This window comes from Telopea speciosissima, chromosome 5, assembly GCF_018873765.1.
Source record: "Telopea speciosissima isolate NSW1024214 ecotype Mountain lineage chromosome 5, Tspe_v1, whole genome shotgun sequence".
Taxonomy (NCBI): domain Eukaryota; kingdom Viridiplantae; phylum Streptophyta; class Magnoliopsida; order Proteales; family Proteaceae; genus Telopea; species Telopea speciosissima.
In genome coordinates, this window is record NC_057920.1 from 36,137,188 (window position 1) to 36,162,618 (window position 25,431).

Sequence of the window (25,431 nt, forward strand, 5' to 3'; positions counted from 1 at the left end):
ACCACGACGACGAACAAACACAAAATGATCAGAGTAACACTGTGAGAAACCGCATGATAAAACCGTGGCACTGAACTTCTCAAACCATGCTTTGGGAGATTGTTTGAGGCCATAGATTGCTTTCTGCAATTTGCACACCCGAGTACTAGCCTCCTCCTGAGTAACATACCCAGGAGGTTGCCCCATATACACTTCCTCATGAAGATCACCATACAAGAAGGCAATTTTAATATCCAACTGAAACAAAGGCCAATCAAAATTAACTGCCATAAAAATAATTAGCCGAACAGAATTCAGCTTAGGAACAGGAGAGAAGGTCTCAAAGTAGTCTACACCATAAGTCTGTGTATACCCCTTGGCAACCAGACGGGCATTAAGCCGCTCAACAGAACCACCCGAAAGGTATTTGATTGTGTAAACCCAACAACGCTTAACAAGTTCCTTTCCAAGAGGCAGATCTACCAAACTCCAAGTATGACGAGATAAGAGAGCATCCATTTCCACATCCATGGCCTTCTTCCAACCAGGAAGACGAAGAGTCTCAGTATGATTTTTGGGAATAGGGTTAGAAGACAAGGACAAGGCAAAAGTATGAATAGAAGAGGGTAAGTGAGAAAGAGACACATACTTATCAATAGAATATAAAGCAAAAGACTTTTGAGTGCAAGAGCAAGTACCTTAACGCAAGGAAATAGGTAAGTCATCAGTTGAAGAAGGTGGAGCTTCACTAGACGAAGAAGTTGGCAGACGTAGTGAAATAGGTGAAGCCGTTGGAACCTCTTCCTGTGGTACTGTCCTGTCACACCGCTGATAAACCTGCAATGGAGGTGTAGGGAATGGGACAAGAGCAGGGACAGGAGTATCAACACGCTACTCATCCTCAGAGATAGAGGAAGAAAAATAAGAACGGTCCTCAAAGAAGGTGACATTAGCACTCACAAAATACCTATGGGTGACAGGGTCGTAACACTTGTACCCTTTCTGGGTACAAGAATATCCAAGAAAAACACACTTAGCGGACCGGGGAGAGAGTTTATCAGAATGAGTATGTAGATTGTAAACAAAATAAATACACCCAAAAACACGAGGTAAATGAAAACTAGGCTGACTAGGAAAAACAATGGAAAAGGGGCACTTATTGGCAAGAATAGAAGAAGGCATTCGATTAATCAGATAATAGGCAGCAGCACCCCTTCACACCAAAATTGCTTTGGGACATGCATATGGAACATTATAGTACGGGCAACCTCAAGTAAATGTCTATTCTTACGTTCCACCACCCCATTTTGTTGTGGAGCATAGCAACAACTAGTTTGGTGAATCATTCCATGAGAAACACAAAAAAGCAGAAATATCACACTGAACATACTCCAAAGCATTATCAGAACGAAATTTTTTAATAGGCAAACCAAACTGAGTTTTTATTTCATTATAAAATTTTGGAATACAGAGATAAACTCGGAACGATCCTTCAAGAGGTATAACCATGTGAGGCGAAAATGGTCGCCCACAAAAGTGATAAAATACATGAAACCATTCCAATTCTTAACACGACAAGGACCTCAAATATCCAAATTGACTAAAGAAAATAAAGACAAACTACAAGCCATAGTACGAGAAGGGAAAAAGGCACGGTGACGTTTTCCCAACTCACAGGCTTCACACTCTAATCGAGACAGACTTAAAAGAAGGAAGTAACAACTTTAAACTAACTAAAGACAAATGACCTAAATGACAGTGCCACTGGAACGGAGACCCCCCCATCAACAGAAGCAGCAGCGGCAGATAAGGCAGAAGCACAGTGGTCAAGGTAGTTGAGGACATCTTTTTCACACCTTCCACCAATCTTCTTCCTCGTGTGAAGATCCTGAAAAACATAATTAGGAAAGAAAGTCACAGAATAATGTAAAGCTTTAGTTATTTGACTGACAGAAAGAAGATTCAACGGTAACTGAGGGACATGTAACACAGATGAGAGACTCATGGAAAGAGTAGGTGAGATGATACCATGCCCAGAAACTAGAGTAGAAGAACCTCTTGCAAGAATAACAGGTGAAGAGGACATATGAGCAGAAGCCCCAGAGTCAATAATCCAGGATGGAGTAGTAGTGGTAAGAAGAGTAGGTGTACCTGCATGAGCTAGAGTTGCAGAAGAAGATGGACCGGTGGATGTAAGACTGGATGCCTCCAAGTGTTGTAAACGCCGCAATATCTGAGAGAGATCATCACGGTGAAGAGTTGTAGTAGAACCTCCTTGGTAGGGAAAACTGTGGAGAATCACCATGGGCAGCACCATCACTACCTCCTCCAGACGCTGCATGATTGGTAGATTGAGGTGCCCAATCGGGTTTGCCATGCTTGTCCCAACAAAAATCAACCATGTGACCAATTTTGCCACAATGAGTACACTTCTGAAAAGGCTTATCACCTAACTGACCACCAGTGCCACGACCACCACTACCACCACCACGTCATCCCTCTAAGTTACGTCCACGACCAGCCACAAAGCCAAAATTCTCTTTGGGAGTAGAGTCAGTTTTTCCAAGAGAAGAGATACGTTGTAGGCGGGAGAACGTGTCAGCAAGAGTAGGAACAATATCTCCAGCAAGGATATGTCCCTTGACAGACTTCAAATCAAAATCTAGTCCAGCCAGGAATTTAGACACAAAAAATTCATTCCGCTGTGCTTTTAATTTGTCAATATCGGTGATGAGGGGCTAAAAAACATTTAATTCCTCAACACGGCCTTTAAAAGTGTTGTAGTAGTCTTGGAGAGGCTTGTTGGACTACCGGAGCTGAAAAAGTTTCTCATTTAAGTCATAGACTCGATTCATATTTTTCTCCTATGAATAGGTATCCTTTAAATCATCCCACACACCTTTAGCAATGGTGTGAAACATCACGTTTGCAGCAATCTCTGGTTCCATGCTGTTCCATAACCAAATCAAAATAATGGCATTGTCTTGCATCCAATCCTCATAATCTTTTGAATCAAAGGTAGGTGGATCGGAGGTACAAAACTTGAGCTTTTTCTTAGCCATAATGTAAACCTTCACAGCTTGAGCCCATGACAAATAATTCGAACTCCCTTTCAGCTTGATAGAGGTAATAGTGACATTTACATTGTCGGTTTGAGATGTAACCACTGGATTATTTTTATTCTCTCCCATAGCGCCAAAAGGGAAAAATAAAACCAGTCAAATAAAAGTACCACAAGGGAACAGCTAGCCAACAAAGGGGACAGCAACCACACACAAATAAGTCACCAACTGTTGCAGAATTCCAAAGTAATAGGCAGCAGAGAAAACAAAAAATAAAGGAGGCCCAATCTCAAGCAGGGTAGAAGCCTGGAACTAGCAGAACCATCTAATCAGAAGAACCAAAAAAAAAACAGGGCACTTACGGCAGTAATAGGAGTGATTTTTCAGAACTTATAACCAGCAGGGTGAAAAAGCCTGAAAGAGAGATCGAAGCTAGTACCTGGATAGGAGAATGAAATCCCAAAAAATCAGCCTGAGCAAACAAGTGAAACAGACACAGGGAAGCCAACTGTAGGGCTCGAAAGTGCTCAGAAAACAGAGCATCCGCAGGTGTGAAGAAGAAACTCAGAAGCACTCGATCAATTCACCAGAACTGGATAAAAAAACAAGCAGCCCTCAAAAAATCAGAACCAGCCGATACACAAATCTGAAAGAAAATCTCTTGTTTCTATTTTCTGAAAATAGAAGCATAACCAGGAATTCCAGAAAATAGTAACTTTCCATCCTTCAATCGAATCTTCAAGGGATGATCTCCAAATCACCAACTAATATCACAACTAAACACTCCATTCATGTGTATATGGAGTCTTCAATCCATCACAAAAACAGAAGCAGCAATAGGTGGCTGCACACCAGAGAACCAAAACCGAGAGAGAGATCAGCAAAAGGAGATGAAAGAAGATCCTTCAGTTGATCAGTATAGCTCTGATACCATGTTAGAAATCAGAACTAACAAACCAGCAGAAGGTAGAAGAAGAAGAAGAAGAGAATAGAGGAAGAGAAGCAGACTACTGAGGGAAGAAAACAGCCGCCTTCGATAGAAGAAGATAACTTCTATCGCAGGCCTTAGGTTCTATTAATAAATAAAGTCAAACTAATTAAGGTAAGCTGGTTAGGGGGTTATTAGATACTTACCCCTAAGCCCTCACCTATTAAATCTTAACAAATAAAGACTTAAAAGATAGAAATTTACATAGAACCCCAAAGACCCAAAATAACAATGACAAAACTACCCCTAATTCTCAACCGAACACATTTGAGGTAATTCAGGAATAGTTACAATACATGAAAAGTTGCAAGTGAAAACCAATTGAGGTGGCATAGACATGTGGAATGTAATACCTCTGTATTAACAGTGAGGAGTAATATGATTCAGATTGGAGCAGCTAAAAGAATGCAGGCTTATGAGAAAAGGTATACATGGATTAAGGCCGGCAAGTAGTATACCTATCAATCGAGTTGAAGGGGAAAACAGGATCCATGTGGCCGACATCATTTAGTTGAAATAAGGCTTATTTGAGTTGAGTTTAGTCGAATCAATTACAAATGTAAAGCATAAATCATGGTTGTTCAGGACTGACAGAAAACGAAGACGACAATGAGTCATTACATTCAGTCAAGCATTGTTTGCCAGTTCGGTGTCAAAGCAATTGTGATCCATTATGATGAATAAAATTTTACCGTGTCACACACCCACCTTCTCCTTCAGCTGTTTAGAGCCCTCAGTAAGTCTCCTAAGCTCTGTTTCTTCAATAGAAATAATGTTGTTTAGCTCTTCCAGTCTATCAAGTTCGTCCTGCCTTGGTTGTGATGCAGCTTTTAGAGAACCAAGTTGTTTTTCAATGTAACTGTACTGAGCATTCAAACTCTCCACCTGCTTAAAAAAAGAAAACTTCAATTTCACCCAGGTCTAAGTGTCTAACTAAACAAAATTGATTAAAACAAGCATTGTAAATCTGTACTCATTTTTTGACCTCCTTGTGGCCTTTTGCCAATTCCATTTCCAAATGAGAAACAGTTTTTTCTGCTTGCCGATAATGCATCATTGCATCAGCGATCCTCTGGTGTACACTAGATAGCTGATCAACCAGCTTAGCAAGATCCTTCTCAGCATTTGCAACAGCTTCTCCCGAAACACTGACAGCTCGAATAGAAGTCCCCATCCTACCACCACGTGGCTTGCTTCCCCCACCACTCATTGTCCCAGACTTCTCAAAGAGAGCACCATCAAGTGTCACCACACGCCGAAATTCGATGTTTCCGCCATATGCAATTCTTGTTGCCTAACAAAATGCACAGAAGAGAATTGTTAACACTTGCAAACTGTTACTGAGGAACATGCAAGTAAAAAGAACTCGATGCACTGAGGTAGATAGTTCACATTTAAGTACAACAATTAACTTTGTGATGAACTGAGCACTGCATCAATTTGAAAAATTAGTAGCTAAAACAGTTGGCACATAAGTAAATGCAGTAGGGGATCACTTTCTTTGAACAAGCCAATTTCTATACCAAGACATAGCATAAGGCACATAGATAGGAATATCTCCATGAAGGTGGAGTCCTTCTAACAAAAGTTAGAACTACCATGGTCCTGCAAGCAAAAACCAAGTTATTAATCTTTTAGAATGCTCCAAGATACTCTTGTAATGTCTGCTGGCTTCACATTTTGGAGTATCCGAAACAGGGATAAAAGCTTGGGATGTTATAATTTTATTTTTGTTTATCTTAGCATTTTATCTAGAACCATTTCATGCTAACTTTAGAGAAAGGGAAGCCCCATGATCTATATTTAAAGAAAGTCTACTAGACTGATGGCCAGATCTCCACTCTGGATCGCAAGGGTTTACCTAATGGATGGGACATGTGGATTTTGACCATCCATCAGTACTGTCCAACACTTAAGACAACCTGTTGTCATATGGGGTTCAAGGGTATAATTGTCCATAGGGTTTTATCTTGTGTTTCCCTAGGGGCTTTAATGTCTTTGTACTTCATATCTTATTATTATAAATAAAGAGTGGCTGTGTCTCTATGACACAAGTCACAATTCCCAAAGCTAGCATGGTACCAGAGCTTTAGGGAAAAAGAATAGACCTAAGGATTCTTGTCTCCGCCTCTCCTCTCCCTTCTCTCTTTTCTCGGTTTCCATGAGCACCACCATCACCACTGCCTCATCCCTTGTGCCCCCTCTCTCTCTCGGATCTCTTTCTAGCATATCGAGAGAGAGAGTTCCACCTCCTCTCCCTTCTGCCACCCTCAGTGGTGCTTTTCTCTACCGCCAAGGGCCCCTTTTTCCCTCTTTGTTCAATCAGCCTTTCTCATGCATTAAAAAGGCTGGATCTCTTCTTTCCGTGAAGTTTTTTGGTAGATATTTGAAGATCTAACTTTTTTTCTAGATTTGTGGTTCGTTATCCCTTTTAAGTGAAGATGTCGGATGATTCCTCTGTCACCTGTGGAATTGAAGGGCAAGTTCACAGCTCCCATGATGACTTCCCTACCTTTCTTGTTTGCTCTGTTTGATTGGACGGTAGAAACTATCTTATGTGGTCGTGGTCTTGCTATCTCAACATCAACTCCCACGGATTTTTAGGTTATCTCATTGGTGCAAAAGAGAAACCCACCACTACAAGTCCTGAACAACACAAGTGGAGTTCTTCTAACTCCCTAGTTGATGTAGAATTGCAAATACATCACTAAAAGAGGCTTATATTGATGGGAACAAGTCTAGGGCTAGGTTATATATATGTTGGGCCTTTGATCCCATGGGTTTTCTATGTAATTGGCCACTTTTATGGGCCTAAAATATGGATAATTAGGTTACATACGGGATTAGTTATTTTAGTTCCATATTTAGTTTTATTCTAGTGTTTTTGTTCATAAATTGAACTGGTTCAACCAAGTTCGATTTAAATGATTTTAGTAGTTTTCTTTTAAGTGTTTAGTGGGGCTGGATTAAAACTTTGTTTTGAGTATATTTCAGTTTCCTAGTTAGTCTAAGTTACCTAATAGGTTAAGGATTAGATTAGGCCTTTCCTTTTTAGTGTAGGAGTCTATTTTTGAGTCTTTTATATAAGGTTGTAAGGGGGGCAAGTATTGGACACTAATTAATAATAATAATAATAATAAGATTTACCTTAAGTTTGATCAAGACTGGTGGGATTGGTGTTTGATCCAATTGACACCTTGTGGTGTGAAGCCCGGGTGGTTCTCTTCAAGTACTACTGTCTAGTTCCAATCAAAGATTTAATTTTTATTCAAGTTCCTCCATCAATAAGCTGCTGCCAATAACTATTTGCAACTACAAGTAAGTTTGGAATCATCCCCATCCTCAATCTTCTTCTCCTAATCCTCTACATACCCAAGGTCTTCTTAATCAACCAGGGAAAGCTCGTACTAACATGACTATTGAGGAAAGGATTGGAACTGCAGAAATATAGAAGGGAATGCTCTTTTCAAAGATGAGAAACTTGAGGAGTACTTATGATTTATTACCCCATCCCTAACCTAATATATTTGGGTTCCCATTGTTTTCTTAATTTCCCCATATGTTTTATTTCTCATTGTTCGCCTGGTTTTACCCTAAAACTGAATCACCTTTTGGTAAAGAATTGGTAAAGCTAATACCTCAACCCTAACTTCAAACCCTAGAATCAATCAAACCCTAACCCTAATTTCACCAAAAAAACCTATTTTGACCTAGCTAATTCACCTGTTAATAACAGACCTTGGTTTGCTGGCTCCTAGTTGGTCTCCTACAAATCTAGGACTACATTAAGTGGTATCAGAGCCATGGATGAACATGGTAGACCAATGTTGTCAACAGCACCCGATCCTATGGCTACAATACTTGAGATGCTTCAAAAGTTCTCTGCTGAACAGACGACAATAGCTGGAGAAATGAGACCTATGAATGAAAAATTACAGCAAATTGAGCAACAACAACTTAATCCAATTAGGGATAGCAATCTACCCATGGAGGAGGATAGATATCAAGTCCAATCCTAAGTTCACCGACCTCATAGGAGGCACAAGGAAGACAGGAACAGAGAAAGCCAGGAAAGAAACAGAGAAGACAGAGACTACTGAGAACAGTCTAGACCTCCAGAGGCGTTAGAGTTGACGGAATATGATGGCAGACCAGATCCACAGGTATTTTATGATTGGTTAGCTGCTTTGGATGATTATTTTGATTGGAATAATTTGTCTGAGCATAGGAAGATGAGACTAGCACATACTAAACTAGTGAGACCAGCACATAATTGGTGGAGAACCCATATGAATTATCTTGACAATCGTGGTAGAGAACTCGTTACATGGGCAGAGATGAAGGAAGATCCGAGTAAAAAATATTTACCATGGACGTTCAAAGCTCTACAGCAAGGTAAATTAAATTCCCTTCGACAAAAGGCCTTCAATCTGAAGATAACTTGAAGCCACCATCCATGAGAATCAGTTTGCAAGTTGAAGAGTGTTGGAAAGCTAACATCACCAGCATTAAATCAGCAGTTGAATACAAATTTACATTGCTAAAGAAAATTGAGAGAGCACAAGTTGAAGGTGAAACCGAAGTGATCACAGTGAATTGTGATGAAAAGGAAGAGACAATGTCTGAAGCTTGAAAGACGAAAAGTCAACATGCAGAAGAATCTACTGAAGAGGTCAATGTCAAGAGAACAAAGTACACAAAGCTGAAACAGTAGAAGATGAAGAGGTGGTTGAGAACACTCCACAGTAAATCGTTGGCATTCAAGATGTTGTTCTTGAAGAGGTACAACTTGCACTCAAGTCTTAGATGAAAAGGTTACCAACGTTGGAGACTCAATGGGAAAGACATTCACCAATGATACTGATTAAGAGGTCAAGCACATAGAGTTTGTTATACAACCATGGTTCTTAGAAGAGAAAGCTCCACGCATTGAAGACTACATTCCTAAAGTCAACAAGCAACTAGAATTCTGTTTGGGAACGGTCAAGTCTACAACCACGTGTTGGACCCCTCCCATCCTTGCAAAATTCAAGGACGAATTTTTTCAAGATGGGGAGAGTTAATGCGAATACATCACCAAAAGAGGCTTATATTGATGGGAATAAGCCTACGACTAGGTTATATACATGTTGGGCTTTTGATTCCATGGGTTTTCTATGTAATAGGCCACTTTTATGGGCCTAAAATATGGGTAATTAAGTTGCATACGGATTTGTTGTTTTAGTTCCATATTTAGTTTTATTTTGGTGTTTTTGTTCATAAATTAAACCGGTTCAACCAATGGTTCAATTTAAGTGATTTTAGTACTTTCTTTTAAGTGATTAGTGGCGCTGGATTAGGACTTTGTTTTAAATCTATTTCAATTTCCTAGTCTGTCTAAATTACCTAATAGGTTAAGGATTGGGTTAGGCCTTTCCTTTTTAATGTAGAGTCTATTTTTTAGTCTTTTATATAAAGTTGTAAGGGGAGCAAGTATTGGACACGAATTTTGATAATGAAAAAGCTTTTTGCTGCTCTCTTCCATTGAAGATTTGTATTGTGTTTGATCAAGGCTGGTAGGATTGGAGTTTGATCCAATTGACGCCTTGCGGTGTGAAGCCCGGTTGGTTCTCTTCTAGTTCTACTTTCTAGTTTCAGTCAAAGGTTCAATTTTTATTCAAGTTCCTCCATCACTAAGCTACTGCCAATAACTGTTTGCAACTACAAGTTTGGAATCATCCCCATCCCCAATCTTCTCCTAATCCTCTACAACCCCAAGGCCTTCCTATTCAACTAGGACAAGCTCATAGTGACACGACTATTGAGGAAAGGATTGGAACTGTAGAAAAATAGAAGGGAATGCTCTTTTCAAAGATGAGAAACTTGAGGAGTACTTATGATTTATTACCCCATCCCTAACCTAATATATTTGGGTTCCCATTGTTCTCTTGATTTCCCCATATGATTTATTTCCCATTGTTCTTCTGGTTTTCCCTAAAGCTGAATCACCTTTTGACAAAGAATTGGTAAATCTAATACCTCAACCCTAACTTCAAACCTTAGACTCAACCAAACCCTAACCTAATTTCACCAAAAAACCTATTTTGTCCTAGCCGATTCACATAATAGATCTTGGTTTACTGGCTCCTAGTTGGTCTCCTACCAATCTAGGACTACATTACTAGTGATGTCCTATTTTCCCACATGCATGACGCCTCAACTTGCTTATGGCTATGTCCTATTAGATACGACTACAAAAATTTGGAACGTTGCTCAAGAGACTTATTCACAGGTTGGGAACAATGCCTAGGTCTATGAGTTGCGTGAGAGACTTCATGAGACCAAGCAGAAAGAACTCAGCTTGCCCCAATACTATTCTGAGTTGCGTAGCTTGTGGCAGGAGTTGGATTTTCATGATACTTTGGGCCTTTCCCCTGAAGATGTCATTAAGTTCAAGAAACGTGAAGATAAATTCAGGGTGTGTGATTTTCTTGTTGGACTTAATGTGGAGTATGATCAACACCGTGCACAGGTTCTTAGTAGAGACCCTTTTCCCACTTTGGAGCTGGCATATTCCTTAATTCAACTCGAGGACAGCTGTCGTACTGCTATGCTGCCCCTTCTTCCCAAGACCGATCGGCACTTTTGTTTGGCCCTGCTAGGAAATCCAAAGGTGGTTCCTCTCGCCCCGGTGATCATCCTGTAAGTATTGTGGAAAAGAGAGAGACACCAAGGATTTTTTATTGGAAGCTTCACGGGCACCATTCTGCCTCTTCCACCAAGGGTCGTGGTCGTGGGAAACCTTCTGCAAATCAAACTGAGGCAACTGTAGTTGACAATCCACCCAGTGCTGCTCCTTCCAATTCTCAAGATGAACTTACCAAGCTTCTCCGACATTTGGTAACCAAGCTGGACTCTACCGGCCCTTCCAGTTCTACTTCCGCTTCTTCCACCTTCGTACCTTCGGATTTTGCCACTCCAGGTATTTCTTTTGCTGGTATTTGTGCATCTACTATTTCCGAATCATGGATTCTTGACTCTGGTGCCTTAGACCATATAACCAGTAAGGCCAGTTTTTTCTCCAAATATTCCCCTTGTTCAGGTAAGGACAAAGTGTGCATTGCTAATGGCTCTCTTTCCTCGATTTCTGGGAAGGGGTCCATCACATGCTCTCCTACTTTGACCTTAAATTTTGTTTTGCATGTCCCAAATTTTACTACAAATCTCCTTTCTATTAGTCGTCTCACTTCCGACCTTAATTGTAAAGTGACTTTTTTTCCTTCTCATTGTCTATTCCAAGATCTGGTAACGGGGGAAACGATGGGCTCTGGTAAAGCGTACAATGGTCTCTATTTGCATGATGTTGCTGCCCTCCTCTCAGTCATGCTCATCCTACTATTACCAATCCTGTTGTCCCTCATGACTTATTACTTTGGCATAGACGTTTAGGACACCCTCCGATGGGTACTTTAGTTAAAGCTTTTCCTAATTTATTTTTTAAGTGTATTCCCAAGGATGTTTTTTGTGATGCTTGCAGTATAGCCAAGCAAATATTTTCTTCCTATTCTAGTTTAAATACTTGGAGTACTTCTACTTTTATGGTAATTCATTTTGATGTGTGGGGCCCTACCCGATGTTCTTCAATTTCTAGTTATAAGTGGTTTGTTTCTTTTATTGATTGTCATACTCGGTGCACTTGGATTTATTTATTACACCATAAAAGTGATGTTTTCCGTTGTTTTCAATCCTTTCATAACATTGTGCATACCCAGTTTAATGCCCAAATCAAAATTCTCCGTAGTGATAATGATACGGAGTATACCAATAGAGCATTTCAGGCTTATCTTGCATCTCATGGCATCCTCCATCAGACCAGTTGTGTTAATACACCGGTTCAGAATGAGGTGGCTGAATGTAAGAACAAGCATTTACTAGAAGTGACTCGCGCCCTGATGTTTGAAATGAATGTTCCTCCCCATTTTTGGAGTGAGGCTGTTTTGACCGTGCAGACTTGATCAACTGCATGCCTACTCGTGTGTTAAATTTTAGCTCATCCGTGAACGTTCTTCAAGACACCAATACCTTCATTATTCCACCTGTCGAGATATATTGCTATAGGGGCAAAATAGTCCTTGGTTTTATGTTAAGTCGTTTATGTAAGGGCATAATTGTACTTTTGTTATTTTTATTGATTCTAATAATTATATAGGGAGCTGACCTGCACCAGTCTATTCAATTCTGTCCGCAGATCCTCTCCTCTCTTTAGACTTGCGTGCCTCTTCTCTCCTCTCCTCTTCTCTTCTTTCTTCTTCTTTTTCTTTGTTCTCTGGTCTGATTACAAGCTTCTGATTTACTAACACCACCAAAGGTAATTGGTTGTGTCTGATATGTTCGAAATCACCAACACCCTGGTAAATTGAAGCCTCGCGGCTTGAAGTGCATTTTTGTTGGTTACTCCCCTACCCAAAAGAGTTACCGATGTTACCACCCTCCCACTCGTCGGATGTTCGTGACTATGGATGTGGTCTTTAATGAAGCTGTCCCATATTTTTCTCCTCTGGCATCTCAACAAGGGGATGATTTGGTTGGTGCCGATATGCTTGGTATGCTTGAAATGCCCATTCCTGTCATTCCTACACCACCTTCTAGTGTTGATCCTAGCCCTCCTGTCCAGGGGGAGACACCACCTACACCTGTTGTTAGTGCTCCCATTGTTCAAACATATCATCGTGCACATGCAACACAAAGAGACACCACTATAGCTGCCCCAGATCCGTCGGCTCCTATATTGGATCCATCATCTCCAAGTAAATTCTCCTTCACCTGTACCCATTGTTTCTGATACTTCTTTGGACTTTACCTATGACTGTTCGTAAAGGGGTTCGAACTTGTACACAACATCCTATCTCTCAAGTTGTTTCATATGAATCTCTTTCCCCTTCATACTGTGCCTTTGTTTCCTCTTTGTCCTTTGTTTCTCTTACCAAAACTTGGCAGGAAGCTCTTCGTGATCCAAAGTGGAAGGCAGCCATGTTGGAAGAAATGCATGCTCTGGAAAAAAATGGCACTTGGGATTTAATCCTTCCTCCTCAGAAGAAAACAGTTAGCAAGTGGGTGTTTGCAGTTAAGCAAAATATGGATGGAACTATTGATAGGTACAAGGCCTGGCTGGTTGCTAGAGGGTTCACACAAACCTATGGCCTTGATTACCAAGAAACGTATGCCCTTGTTGCAAAGATGAACACAATACGTGTTATATTGTCCTATGCAGTTAATCTTGGATGGGAGTTGCAACAATTAGTTATAAAAAATGCTTTCCTATATGGGGAATTAGAGGAAGAAGTTTATCTTGACATTCCTCCTGGTTTTTCCACTCAGGAGAATCATGGGAAGGTATGCAAACTGAAGCGTGCCTTGTATAGTTTGAAGCAGTCCCCATGGGCTTGGTTCGGCAGATTTCATGGTGCGATGGTCTAATTTGGCTACACTCAAAGCAATGCCGACCATACCCTTTTTATCAAGAGAACTGGAACCAAGATTGCTATTTTTATAGTCTATGTAGACTATATTGTGGTCACGGGCAGCGACAAGGAAGAGATCTCTAGCCTCAAGGAATATCTTGGAAAAGAATTTGAAATCAAGGACCTTGGCCTATTACGGGACTTTCATGGAATTGAGCCTGCTTTACCAAGCAAGTGTTTCTCACTCAGAGAAAATAAATCTTGGACTTATTATTTGAGACAGGCATGTTGGGATGTAAACCATCTGATACTCCTTGTGAGGCCAATGTTCATCTTTCTAGCAAAACAGATAACCCTGCAGATAAAGGGCAGTACCAGAGGTTATTTGGCAAGATAATCTATCTATCCCATACTCGGCTGGATATAGCTTTTGCAGTTAGCTTGGTCAGTCAATACATGCATGATCCTTATTCTTCCCATTGGGATGTTGTGGTCCGAATCTTGCGTTACTTGAAGGTTGCCCCAGGCAAAGGTATTTTATTTTCTCCACATGATCATCTGTGAGTAGAAGCCTTTACTAACTCTGACTGGGCTAGTTCTCCCGATGATCGACGTTCCACTTCTGGTTACTGTACACTTGTTGGAGGCAAACTGGTCACTTGGCGAAACAAAAAACAGACAATTGTTGCTCGATCAAGTGCTGAAGCTGAGTTTCGTGCCATGTCCCATGGCATTTGTGAATTGATGTGGCTCCAGGGGCTGTTGAAGGTCTTGGGACTTCCTACATCATTGCCTATGATGCTTTACTGTGACAACAAGTATGCGAACAGTATTGTCCACAATCCGGTGCAGCATGACAGAACCAAACATGTGGAAATTGATTGCCATTTTATTAAAGAGAAGTTAGAACAGGGAGAGCACTCCTTTTGTCAAGTCTAGAGATCAATTGGCTGATGCTTTCACAGAGTCTTAGTAGTAAATATTTTGGTCCCCTTGTATGCAAGTTGGGCATGTGTGATATTCATACTCCAACTTAAGGGGAAGTGTTGTAATATGGGGTTCAAGGGTACAATTGTTCATAGGGTTTTATCTTGTGTTGCCCTAGGGGCTTTAATGTCTTTGTACTTCATATCTTATTATTATAAATAAAGAGTGGGTTGTGTCTCTATGACACAAGTTACAATTCCTAAAGTTAACAACTGGACAATGACAAACAAAAGAATATGGGCATCCTAGTCCTAAACAAGAGAAAAGTTCAATACAAAACTCGAAATTGGGAGGGACAGAAAAAACAGACGTTTGTTTCTTAATGTCACAGAACATTGTATAACATTTTGATGCACGTAAAACTTGAGACATGAAATTTCATGTAATGATTGATAACAATGTTTGGATTGATTCCATATACTAACACATCAAACTTGAAACAAATTGCAATGTTTGGATTGATTTCAAAGGTAGTGTAACTTCCCTTGGACAAACCCTTACAACAAGAGTAAACCTTTGATGAATGATCAACAGGTTGCAATGTCCAAGGTACACTAGCTATTTACGGCAAATTAGAGGGTCAATTAGGTTGTTACTTGACACACTTCTGTCTACTGTATGTGTAAGATGAGAACTTTCTTCCTCCCAGCTAAGTGCCTACTTGACTGAGGTTTTTGGGGTCAGATTTAACTGTCCTCTTTGAAAAGGTAGAGTGACTGAGTTTCACTGTCTATCTGTTATCTCATACAATTGAGAGAGGAGCCCAAATAATCTCCCCAAGTAGTGAGACAAATCACTTAAGAGGGAAAAGGGATGCAAAGGACTTAAATTTTCTCTTGAGTTAAGGATGGTCTAAGACCCCATTATTCACATGAAACTGAGGGATAATTTGATTAAAGGTGAGATCATTCATGACCTGCAGTTCCTAAATTTTGGAATGAAATCTAAATTGTCTATGCAGAAAGCAGCAGAATTCTCTTGCTGGGACTTTGGACTAAAGACTTCCCCCTTTATGACCAAACAAAATGATTAAATTAGCTAGTCAATGAGTTGAGCTCTCCAGAGGCACTTAAAATTTTTGGAGTTTCTACATTTTGAGGCCCTCGAAAGTTAAAACCTTTCCCAATTTTCCCACTACTCTCTAAGCTATGGTTACTAAAGGGCTGCCTCTTATGGGCCCATTATATGCACCCAAGTAGGCCATTTTGGTTACAACCATTGCAAGGATGTAGGCCCACCTTCTTGTCATTGGCTCACTTATGGGTATAGAATATTTTGGTCATTTTGTGACCGCAAGGATGTGGAATACACTTGTAGATCCATGAGATTTAAGTTTGATGGATGTGATGCCGATTTGGTTGCATGGGTCTGTTTCATTGGTGTGGAACACTTTTGAAGCCGAGGGAGAGCATAATTTTTTTATGACTGTAGACTAGCATGGAAGATTTTTCACAGTTTGCATTGCAACATTATATAGATACAGATATAGATATAGATAGGTTGGTGTTTCATGTCTATTGAATCCGTATGTTTAATTATTTCCTTATCCAAAAGAATGAAATAAGATAGTAAGATCAATGTCCACCAAACATTATAAGCTGCAGCTGTCCAAAATGCAACATAGAACAGTATCATGTGTTTGGAAATAATTTTGAAAGAGCCAAAGCACATGAGCACAGTGACATTGAGCTGTCAAATGTCAGAATAGAATGCATGTAACATCTCTATCTACATTCTACTGGCATAAATGCCCTAGGGTTCCCGTCATGGTAAGATTTCATTCATGCTCTCCGGAATTTTTGTTTCTCTATGAGCTGTTGAGTTGCTCCTTTTATTTTTTCTTCAGGCCTCTTCTTCCTACATAAATTATGGGTTATAGATTGGAAAATAAGTGAGGAAAGAGACACAAATTACAAGTCTGATGTCTAAGTTCATACAGAAGTTTTAAAACAACCTAGATTTGAGTCAGTTTTTACTATTTTCCTGGGTCTGTTTCATTGGTGTGGAACACATTTGAAGCCGAGGGAGAGCATAATTTTTTTATGCCTATAGACTAGCATGGAAGATTTTTCACAGTATGCATTGCAACATTATATAGATACAGATATATATATAGATAGGTTGGTGTTTCATGTCTATTGAATCCCTAGGTTTAATTATTTCCTTATCCAACAGAATGAAATAAAATAGTAAGATCAATGTCCACCAAACATTATAAGCTGCAGCTGTCCAAAATGCAACATAGAACAGTATCATGTGTTTGAAAATAATTTTGAAAGAGCCAAAGCACATGAGCACAGTGACATTGAGCTGTCAAATGTCAGAATAGAATCCATGTAACATCTCTATCTACATTCTACTGGCATAAATGCCCTAGGGTTCCAGTCATGGTAAGATTTCATTCATGCTCTCCGGAATTTTTGTTTCTCTATGAGCTGTTGAGTTGCTCCTTTTATTTTTTCTCCAGGCCTCTTCTTCCTACATAAATTATGGGTTATAGATTGGAAAATAAGTGAGGAAAGGGACACAAATTACAAGTACGATGTCTAAGTTCATACAGAAGTTTTGAAACAACCTAGATTTTGGTCAGTTCTTACTATTTTCCTCCTTTTCAAATCTCAGAAAATATTACCAGATTCCTAAATGAAATTTAGACGGTCTCGGAAACAAGGTCTGGCTGACTGTATACAAAGTGCTGTCCATAAATAACAATGAACTTGAATATAAAGTAATAAAACTATGTTGTATACTTCAAGGAAGAGCAATGGACATTAAGTAAATATGAAGAGATTCTAATCCACCTGATCCAGGTCTTTAGCTACAACTGTGTTCCCCATTGCTGCAAAGAAGGCCAGCTTCATCCTGTCATCCTGAACTTTAACCAGATCAAAAAGGCGTGGAACTCCCTCAGGAGTAATAATATTCTCCTTCAACTTGGATAAGTGATTCATTTGTTTTTCCTGGACAATAAAATAGAAAAATGGAACTTTTGGCTCAGTTGGCACATCAATAGCAACGTGAATGCTCTTAGCAAAAAATTAGTTTACTGCTAATTGGTTTGCATTTGATGAAAGGTATCATAATGCATGTGCTAGCAATTAGCACTAAGACAGCTTGCGCTTATTTAGAGCCATGTGGATGGGCAATGTGGTCAATCAGAATTCAGATCCATTGGGTAAATAAATAGAGCCACCACCCTGATTCAGCCACATATTACATTTAGTAGTCCAACTCAACTATGGCCAACATTCTATTCGACTTCTCACTGATATTTTCAGACCCTACACTTTTCTGCCGTATCTTGAGTTTTAAACTACTTGTCCAAGCTTCTTTCTGCCACATGAAAACTTCATTTGGCTTGATTTTGACAGGTCGATAGAGGGTGGGCCCACGTGCGCAAAACATGGGTGCCAATCAAGATGCCATACTCATAAATGGATTTGAGCTACTGATGGCACAACAGCCATTGCCCTGTCAAATCACCAGTTAAACATACCTAAACTGCATTAGTTTTAAAGTGAAAGGAATCTGTCACTTGTTAATTTGTCAGGAGTAAATCAATTGGTAATTAGTGTTTTGTGGCTGTTTGTGACAGGTACGCCTACATCCCTGCCCCCAAAAAAAGATAGATTTTGGCATGCTTTTATTCATTTCTAAACCTGCAGGATTTAGCTATACATCTCTTACATCCATCCAGAGTCTTGTGCAGAACACATAATATATATCTCAGAGCAACCACAAAATAAGGTTGCACCAAGCTGTATATATCACCAAGGCATGGAACCTAGGGAATCAAAATTCAATATTTTATATCAAATAAAGAGTCTACAATAAATAAAATGTGTCCTTAACTATAAATAGGAAGTGGTAACTTCTAAAAGCATCACTGATCTTCTTCCCCCCCCCCCCCGAATATGGCCACCTCTTTCAGAAAACATTTAATGTAGTCCTAGATAGGTAGGAGGCCTACTAGGAGCCAAACAACAAGATCAAATAACAAAAGGGGTTGCTGGTTCGAATGGACAGCACTAGGATTTAGGTCAATTCCTAGGGTTAGGGTTGGATGTTGGGAAAGGGGTTTATAGGGTATCAATGGGCAGGTCTAGGGGGTCATATGGTATAAAAATAATAGGATTTGGGAAGGTTTTAAAATTCTTCAGTTCTGGACAGAATTGTGTTGCAGGTTTTGGATTTTAATAGAGTGAAGGAATGGAGGGGATAAAGTGGGAGTTTGGGGCTGAAACTTGGATCGAGTGTCAACAATGATGTAAGGGATGTATGCTGAAAGTTTGGTTTGAAACTGATGAACAGATTTGGAGTTATGGAAGTTTCCTAGTAGAAGTAGGAGAGAGGGGTAAAACTGTAATTTCAGACAATCGGCTGGGTGGATGGTGCTGAAATTTGAATTGAGTCTCTCTTAGGGTTTGAGAAAGACTTGATCAAATTTTTAGCAGATTCTAATGGTTAGATTTGGCTGGGCAGAATTCTCACGAAAATCACCTTGTATGTGACCTTCTAGAAGGAAGAAGAATAGTTGCAGAATTTCTTACTTGTTACAGGTCTTCAATGGCAACAACTTTGAAGATGAACAATGGGGTCTCCCGATCTTCACAATGCAAGGAGATAAGTAGCAGCCCTCCCGATCTTCACAATGCAAGGAGTCGATTGGAGATCCACCAATCCCTTCAACCTTGATATTACTCACAAGGCACACTCACGATGGAGCAAAGGCAGCAACAAAGGCAGCAAGCATAAAGCTAATTTTTATTAATCAAATTCGTGTTCAATGCTGGCCTCCCTTACAAACTTATATAGAAGACTCAAAAATAGACTTAAACACTAAAAAGGAATGGCCTAATCTTATCCCTAACCTATTAGGTAACTTAAACTGACTAGGAAACCCAAATAGACTCAAAATAGAGTCCTAATGACTTAAAACAACTTAAACTACTTAAAGTAAAGAAGATTCCCTAGTAGCCAATAGGATATAAGAACCTCTTAGCCAATAGGATCACTTCACTTAAATTAGACCAATTGAACCAATTGGATGCAACCAATTTAAACCGGTTCAATTAAAAACACAAAATAAAAACTAAGTATTGGGCTAATCCCGTATGCAACCTATATACCCCTATTTCAGGCCCACTAAAGTGGCCTAATACATAGAAAACCCTTGGGAACAAAGGCCCAACATATATATATCCCAACCCTACACTTATTCCCAATGAAACAAGCCCTATTTGATGATGAATCTGCATCAACATTCTATCACAAGCTAGGTGCATTGAGAGTTGGAACTCCAACAGCTCCAAGCCACTAACTTTGCATCTAGAAGAGAGGAGCAAATCCTCTAATGCACAAGCATCAAATCCTTCTTCTCTCATAAATAATAACCTCAAATACTGCAGCTCCCAACTTTAACTAAATTTACAAAGAAAAATCTTCTATCAAAAAATTGAATCCTGAATTAATTGCTAGTGCCAACCACCCTAGTTTTTGTGAATACATAGGAGCCAACAAGCAACCACCTCTGAGCTGTCACTCTCTTAGATCAGAATGTATGAAGTAGGCACTCCATCCAGGTAACAATTAAAACAATATTTTGGTCTCACTTCTGTACTTAAAGTCTACTGATGAACTATCAAAGTATCAATTAATGCTACTAACAACTGCAATTTTGAAATAAATGATAATTACCATTATCATGAAAGTTGCAACACCAAGATTCTTCCTCCGCAGTAGCTCCACGCATGCTTGTGCTGCACTAGTTGTTTCTACCACAATATAATCAAGTCCTGGGCATGCTGTTGATATAGCAATATCATATTTTGCTGGAAGAGAGGAAATCTCCAAATAGTGAGGCAATTAAATAAAGAACATAATTTTGAAAACTTATATTAATCATCAAGAAACAAGCTAACAAGATTATGATGCAGTTATCCATGAGAAAGCTAGCTGAACTTCTTCCAATGCACCAAATAAGAAGAAAAATACTTTGAACAAAGCAAGTTTGGTAGGCAAAAAGATTCCAATGGAACTTTATATGCATATCTTTATGTGAAAATTAAAAAAGAAAAGATAAAAAGAGTTTTATACAAGAGTTTCAATTCTAAAGGTGCAAATTTAAACGCATTTAAAAAATGACACTAGGGTTCCCTTGTTATGCATAGGACTTGCGAAACTTGCCAAAAGTAGTTAACACAAAATTATTAACACCTAAACATGCATTTGGTGCTTCAAGAAAAATAAAATACAAACTTCAACCCATGCTTTGGGGCTTCTCTACAAGTTAGCGTTTGTAAATACAAAGCTCAAATTGTTTAGGCCACCAATCAAATGGTTAAGTGTTTGAACCATTCAAGCCAATACAGGCAGAGAAGAAAAATGATAAATGATGGAAAAAGAATAAATATGTTATAGACCCCAGACAGCATGCAGGTTTTAGAATCAATTGGTAAAGTTGTTTTCACTTGACAGATTGTGAGTTTTCGAGTCATGATAAACTTCACTTCTAACATGGTTCTATAATTTTGTTTTCCTAGGCTGACCAGTCATACAATCTGGTTTACTGTTACTGTTGGATATATTGACATAAGATGTGTGTCCATCAAATCCTATTTAATGAGATTAAATAAATTAATTAATTACAATTTAATATTATGTGTTTGTTATAACTTCTCATTTATGTGCAACTCCCGATAAGTACCGCTTGCTCACTACTATGGACCGACTTGGGCGCTCTATGCTAGGGTTGTTACATTCTATATTCCCATAATAGGGATTGGAAGGGAATATAGATGTGGGCATTTTTGTCTGTCGCATATTGATCCATAGAGATTCCTGAATGGTTTACTGCCAGTTATGTATAGAAACGGGAATCCCTGGCCATTATTTTTTCCCTTTCTTGAGAAACACTTACTGTTATATTTATGTCTTGTGTGTCTGTGGTGTGCCAATGGTTGATTTCTACCGACGGGACTGACTACACACTAGCCGCTCGACATACAAGCCTACAGGGTTTGGATATGAATAGAGGTGATACTCAATAAGGTTTCCAATGCTTTATCATTAAGGATGAAATCCAAGTAAGTTTTATGACAATGACTAGTCATAGTCTGGGGCCCGGCATTTGTCATGTAAAGAATATGCAATGGATTTTATTAAAGTTAATATTAGATAAATATTATTTGAAAAATATTTTCATCCCTTTTTTGTGTCCAGTCATTGGTCATGACACTCATATTAGTGTGCAATGGATTATGGTCCATGGCGGTGATTTAAATCCATACTTGCAAGGTCCATTGTGGATGTTAGTTGCATGGGGAAGAAAATATAATAAAACTTTCTACCACTAAGGGTTTTCAAGTTAAGCCTTTGATAGCCTCAATCTAATGGCATGTTGGATCTCAATCATTTGGATGTTTGTGAATCCATAAATATCGATGCACAGCATGGGTATCAATACTTCGTCACCTTTTACTGATGACTATTCACGCTATGGATATATTTAACTAATGCAACGAAAGCCAGAAACCTTTAAAAAGTTCAAAGAGTTCCAAGCCGAGGTTGAGAACCAATTAGGAAAAAACATATCAAATGTTTTAGATCAGATCAAAGTTATGAATATTTATTTGATGAATTTGGGGACCACTTACGTGAAAGGGCATCTTATCCTAGTTGAGTGCACCAGGAACATCGCAGCAAAATGGTGTTTCAAAGAGAAGGAACAAAACCCTATTGGACATTGTTCGTTTCAAGCTCACTTACTCTCAATTGCCTCTGTCCTTTCGACATTATGCCTTAGAGACAACAATCCATATTTCAAATAGGGTTCCTAGAAAATTTGTGCACCTTATGAATTGTGGAATGGACAGAAGCCCAGTCTACAACATATTAAGGTTTGGGGTACATTGCTCATGTGAAACGGCACCATTGGGTATTGCTTTTATAAACCTATGGAGCAGAAGGTGTTTATTAGTAAACATGCGACAATCCATGAGGATGCTCAATGCATCCCTAGGTCTAAGCATGTGGTCATCCAAGAGCAAGATAACCCTGACACTCAAGCAGTCCAAGTAACACCGACCACAAATATCCCACTACTTGCGGAAAATCTAATAGAGCCTCGATGCAATGGGAGGACAGTTAGACGACCATTTTACCTTCTTTAATGAAGAGTCAAATTAAGTAAAAGAGTTCAATATAGTCACCGATTCTTCGAACTCGGATCCTAACTCTTATAAGGAATAAAGGAGATGTAATCGCTAATAGATGGATTGAAGCTATGCAAGCTAAGATGGATTCCATGCATACTAATAATGATTGTACTCTCGTGGATCCTCCTGAGGGCATTAGACCCATTGGGTGCAAATGGATCTACAAAAGGAAGAATGGCACTAATGGAAAACGTGGAACGTTTCAAGGCTAGATTGGTTGCAAAAGGCTACACCCAGCGTGAAGGTGTGGATTATGACGAGACTTTTCCCCAGTCGCAATGATAAAGTCCATTCTGATTTTATTATTCATAACATACTTTGACTGTGAGATCTGGCAAATGGATGTCAAGACAGCTTTCTTCAATAGACATCTTGATTAAGACATTTACACAACTCAGCTAGAGCAGTTCACTTCTCCGGGAGAACAAAACAAAGTGTGCAAGTGGTTGAAGTCCATTATGGACTCAAGCCAAGCATCTAAAAGTTGGAACATCAGATTCGATCAAACAGTCAAAGAGTTTGGGTTTGATCAGAACATAGATGAGCCATGTATCTACAAGAAGATCAGTGGGAGCACAGTCAACTACCTAGTCTTGTATGTAGATGATATACTGGTGATCAGGAATGATATTGGTCTCACTTCTGTAAAGAGGTGGTTGTCCATGAATTTCTCGATGAAGGACTTAGGTGATGTGCATCATGCAGATTAAGTCATGGTGGCATGAGCATTTGCATTTGCATCCATGGCCTTATGGCCCTTGAATCCTAAAAAAGATTCCTGGTTCATATCTAAGTCCATCAATGGCTTTACGGCCCTTAAATCTTGAAAAAGGTTCTTGGTTCATACGTAAGTCTAATTACGGCCTCATAGGTCCATGTGCTTAAATGGTGTATCATTTAATCTATATACAAGTCCAAAAATGGTAGTATAGTCCATTGAACTAAATTAATATATCTTTGTTTGACTGTATGTAAGACCAACCATCGTTATATAGACAATTGAACCTAATTGATAAATTCTTTTTTCGATATGTAAGACCAACCATGACTGTATGGGCTATTTGAGCAAGATTGGTCTAATCTTGACAGTCTATATATAAGTCCTTTGTTTCTTTGAATCTTAGCCTGAAAACAAACCCATGACAAATTAAAAGGGGAGAAAGTATATGATGATGTGCTAAAAGGATGGAGATTTATGTTAATGTTTGTTAGGAGTAAGGGGGAGGAATCGTGAATAGAGCTAGCGTCAGCTCCTATTCTCCTATTCCCGATTCCCCTGTAGGGGTATTTTTGTCTCTGTCTTTTAATTATTCTAAACCTATTTAATATACTGTTTTGGGTGCAGTCAAACTAACGACTGCAGCCCCCAATTGTGCAGCATCTCTTCTTCCTTCGCCTCTCTTCTTCTTCTTCTACTTTCTTCTTCTTCTTCACTAATATTACATGGTATCAGAGCTAGGACTGTAGGAGTCGATCCAACATCCTTAATCCTGTCTCTGTTCCCTGCGTTTTGATTTGAATAAGCCTACGGTTTTGAAGACCTAAGGTTTTGGGACTTCTCGGGATCTTATCTTAAAGGGGATGCAGCACCCTTTGCTGCAGTTTTGTGGTTTTATTTGAGACTAGTTCATGACTATACAAAAGAACTAGGTCTCGGTTTTTGGTATGTGTCAAGGTTGAGATCGATTCAGGTGCTGTTTGCGATTTGGATCTGGATCGAGTATTGGTGGTTATTGTTTGTTGCTGGCTGGTGTATTGATTTCTTTAAGAAATCAATTTCAGAAGTTTTTGTGATTGGTTGAAGGTCATATCTCCTTGCTGTCCATCAGTTTCACTCTGACATCGACTTCTCTGTGAAGATTCGACTTGTTTAGTTAAGCATGGGTGACGCAAAGACAACTGTGACTGAAATGTCTGCATCTTCTCATCACATTACTGAAAGAAAACTTGAAGGAATTTCTAACTTTCAGCAATGGAAGAAGGTGGTTTGATTGGCCTTGATTGGGCGTGATCAACAGGGTCACCTGACAAAATCAAAGCCTGAAGGAGACACAACATGGGATACGGTGGATGCAAGGATATTGAGTCAAAAGTTGAACTCAATGGATAACCAGATTGCAGACCTGGTTACTCACATTGACACAGTAAAGGATTTATGGGAATACTTGAATGTCCTCTATTCTGGGAAGGACAACTTGTCTCGAATTTATGACCTGTCCCAAGCCTTTTATAAAATGGATCAGAAGACCCTGACTGTTACTCAGCATTTTGCGGAGTTCAAGCGACTATATGAGGAGCCGAATTCCACTCTTCCTATTACTTCTAATGTGAAAGAGATGCAGCAACAGCGTGAGCAACTGGCCGTTATGGTATTTTTGGGTGGCCTTCGAAAAGAATTTGAGCCAGTACGGTCTCAAATCCTCGATGGGGATAGAATCACCACACTTCTAGAAGCATTTTCTAGGGTTTTACGGGTTTCCCGTGAGAGCAGCCACGATTCCACTCCTAGTAGTGAGAGTTCAGCCCTTGCAACCTTTCCCAACTGTGGGTCCAATAGTGGGACAGGTAATGGTAGCAGTGGTGGTAGCCATGGTCGTGGGTCAGGGAACAGTAAAGCACCCACATCTGGTACTTCAGAGACTTCAGGACAGGTGCGCACTTGTCATCATTGTGGCAAAGCTGGTCACATTCAGCATTTTTGTTGGAAACTTCATGGTAAACCACCTCAGTTTGCAAATTCAGCCAGCAGTGATCCGGTG

The 25,431-nt window shown here is 39.5% G+C and overlaps 1 protein-coding gene across 1 annotated transcript in view; it reads right to left on the reverse strand.

The window, feature by feature from the left end:
- The window catches only part of LOC122663391 (structural maintenance of chromosomes protein 4), a 29,587-nt gene extending 9,281 nt beyond the window's left edge, over positions 1-20,306 (reverse strand). Inside the window, exons 1-4 of the mRNA XM_043859067.1 lie at positions 20,154-20,306; positions 17,258-17,416; positions 5,015-5,323; positions 4,738-4,914 (exon numbers count right to left, since the gene is read on the reverse strand). Of these exons, the coding sequence (XP_043715002.1) occupies positions 4,738-4,914; positions 5,015-5,323; positions 17,258-17,416; positions 20,154-20,162 (654 nt within the window). The 5' untranslated portion in view covers positions 20,163-20,306. The remainder of the gene's footprint in view (positions 1-4,737; positions 4,915-5,014; positions 5,324-17,257; positions 17,417-20,153) is intronic.
- Positions 20,307-25,431: the final 5,125 nt, after the last annotated feature.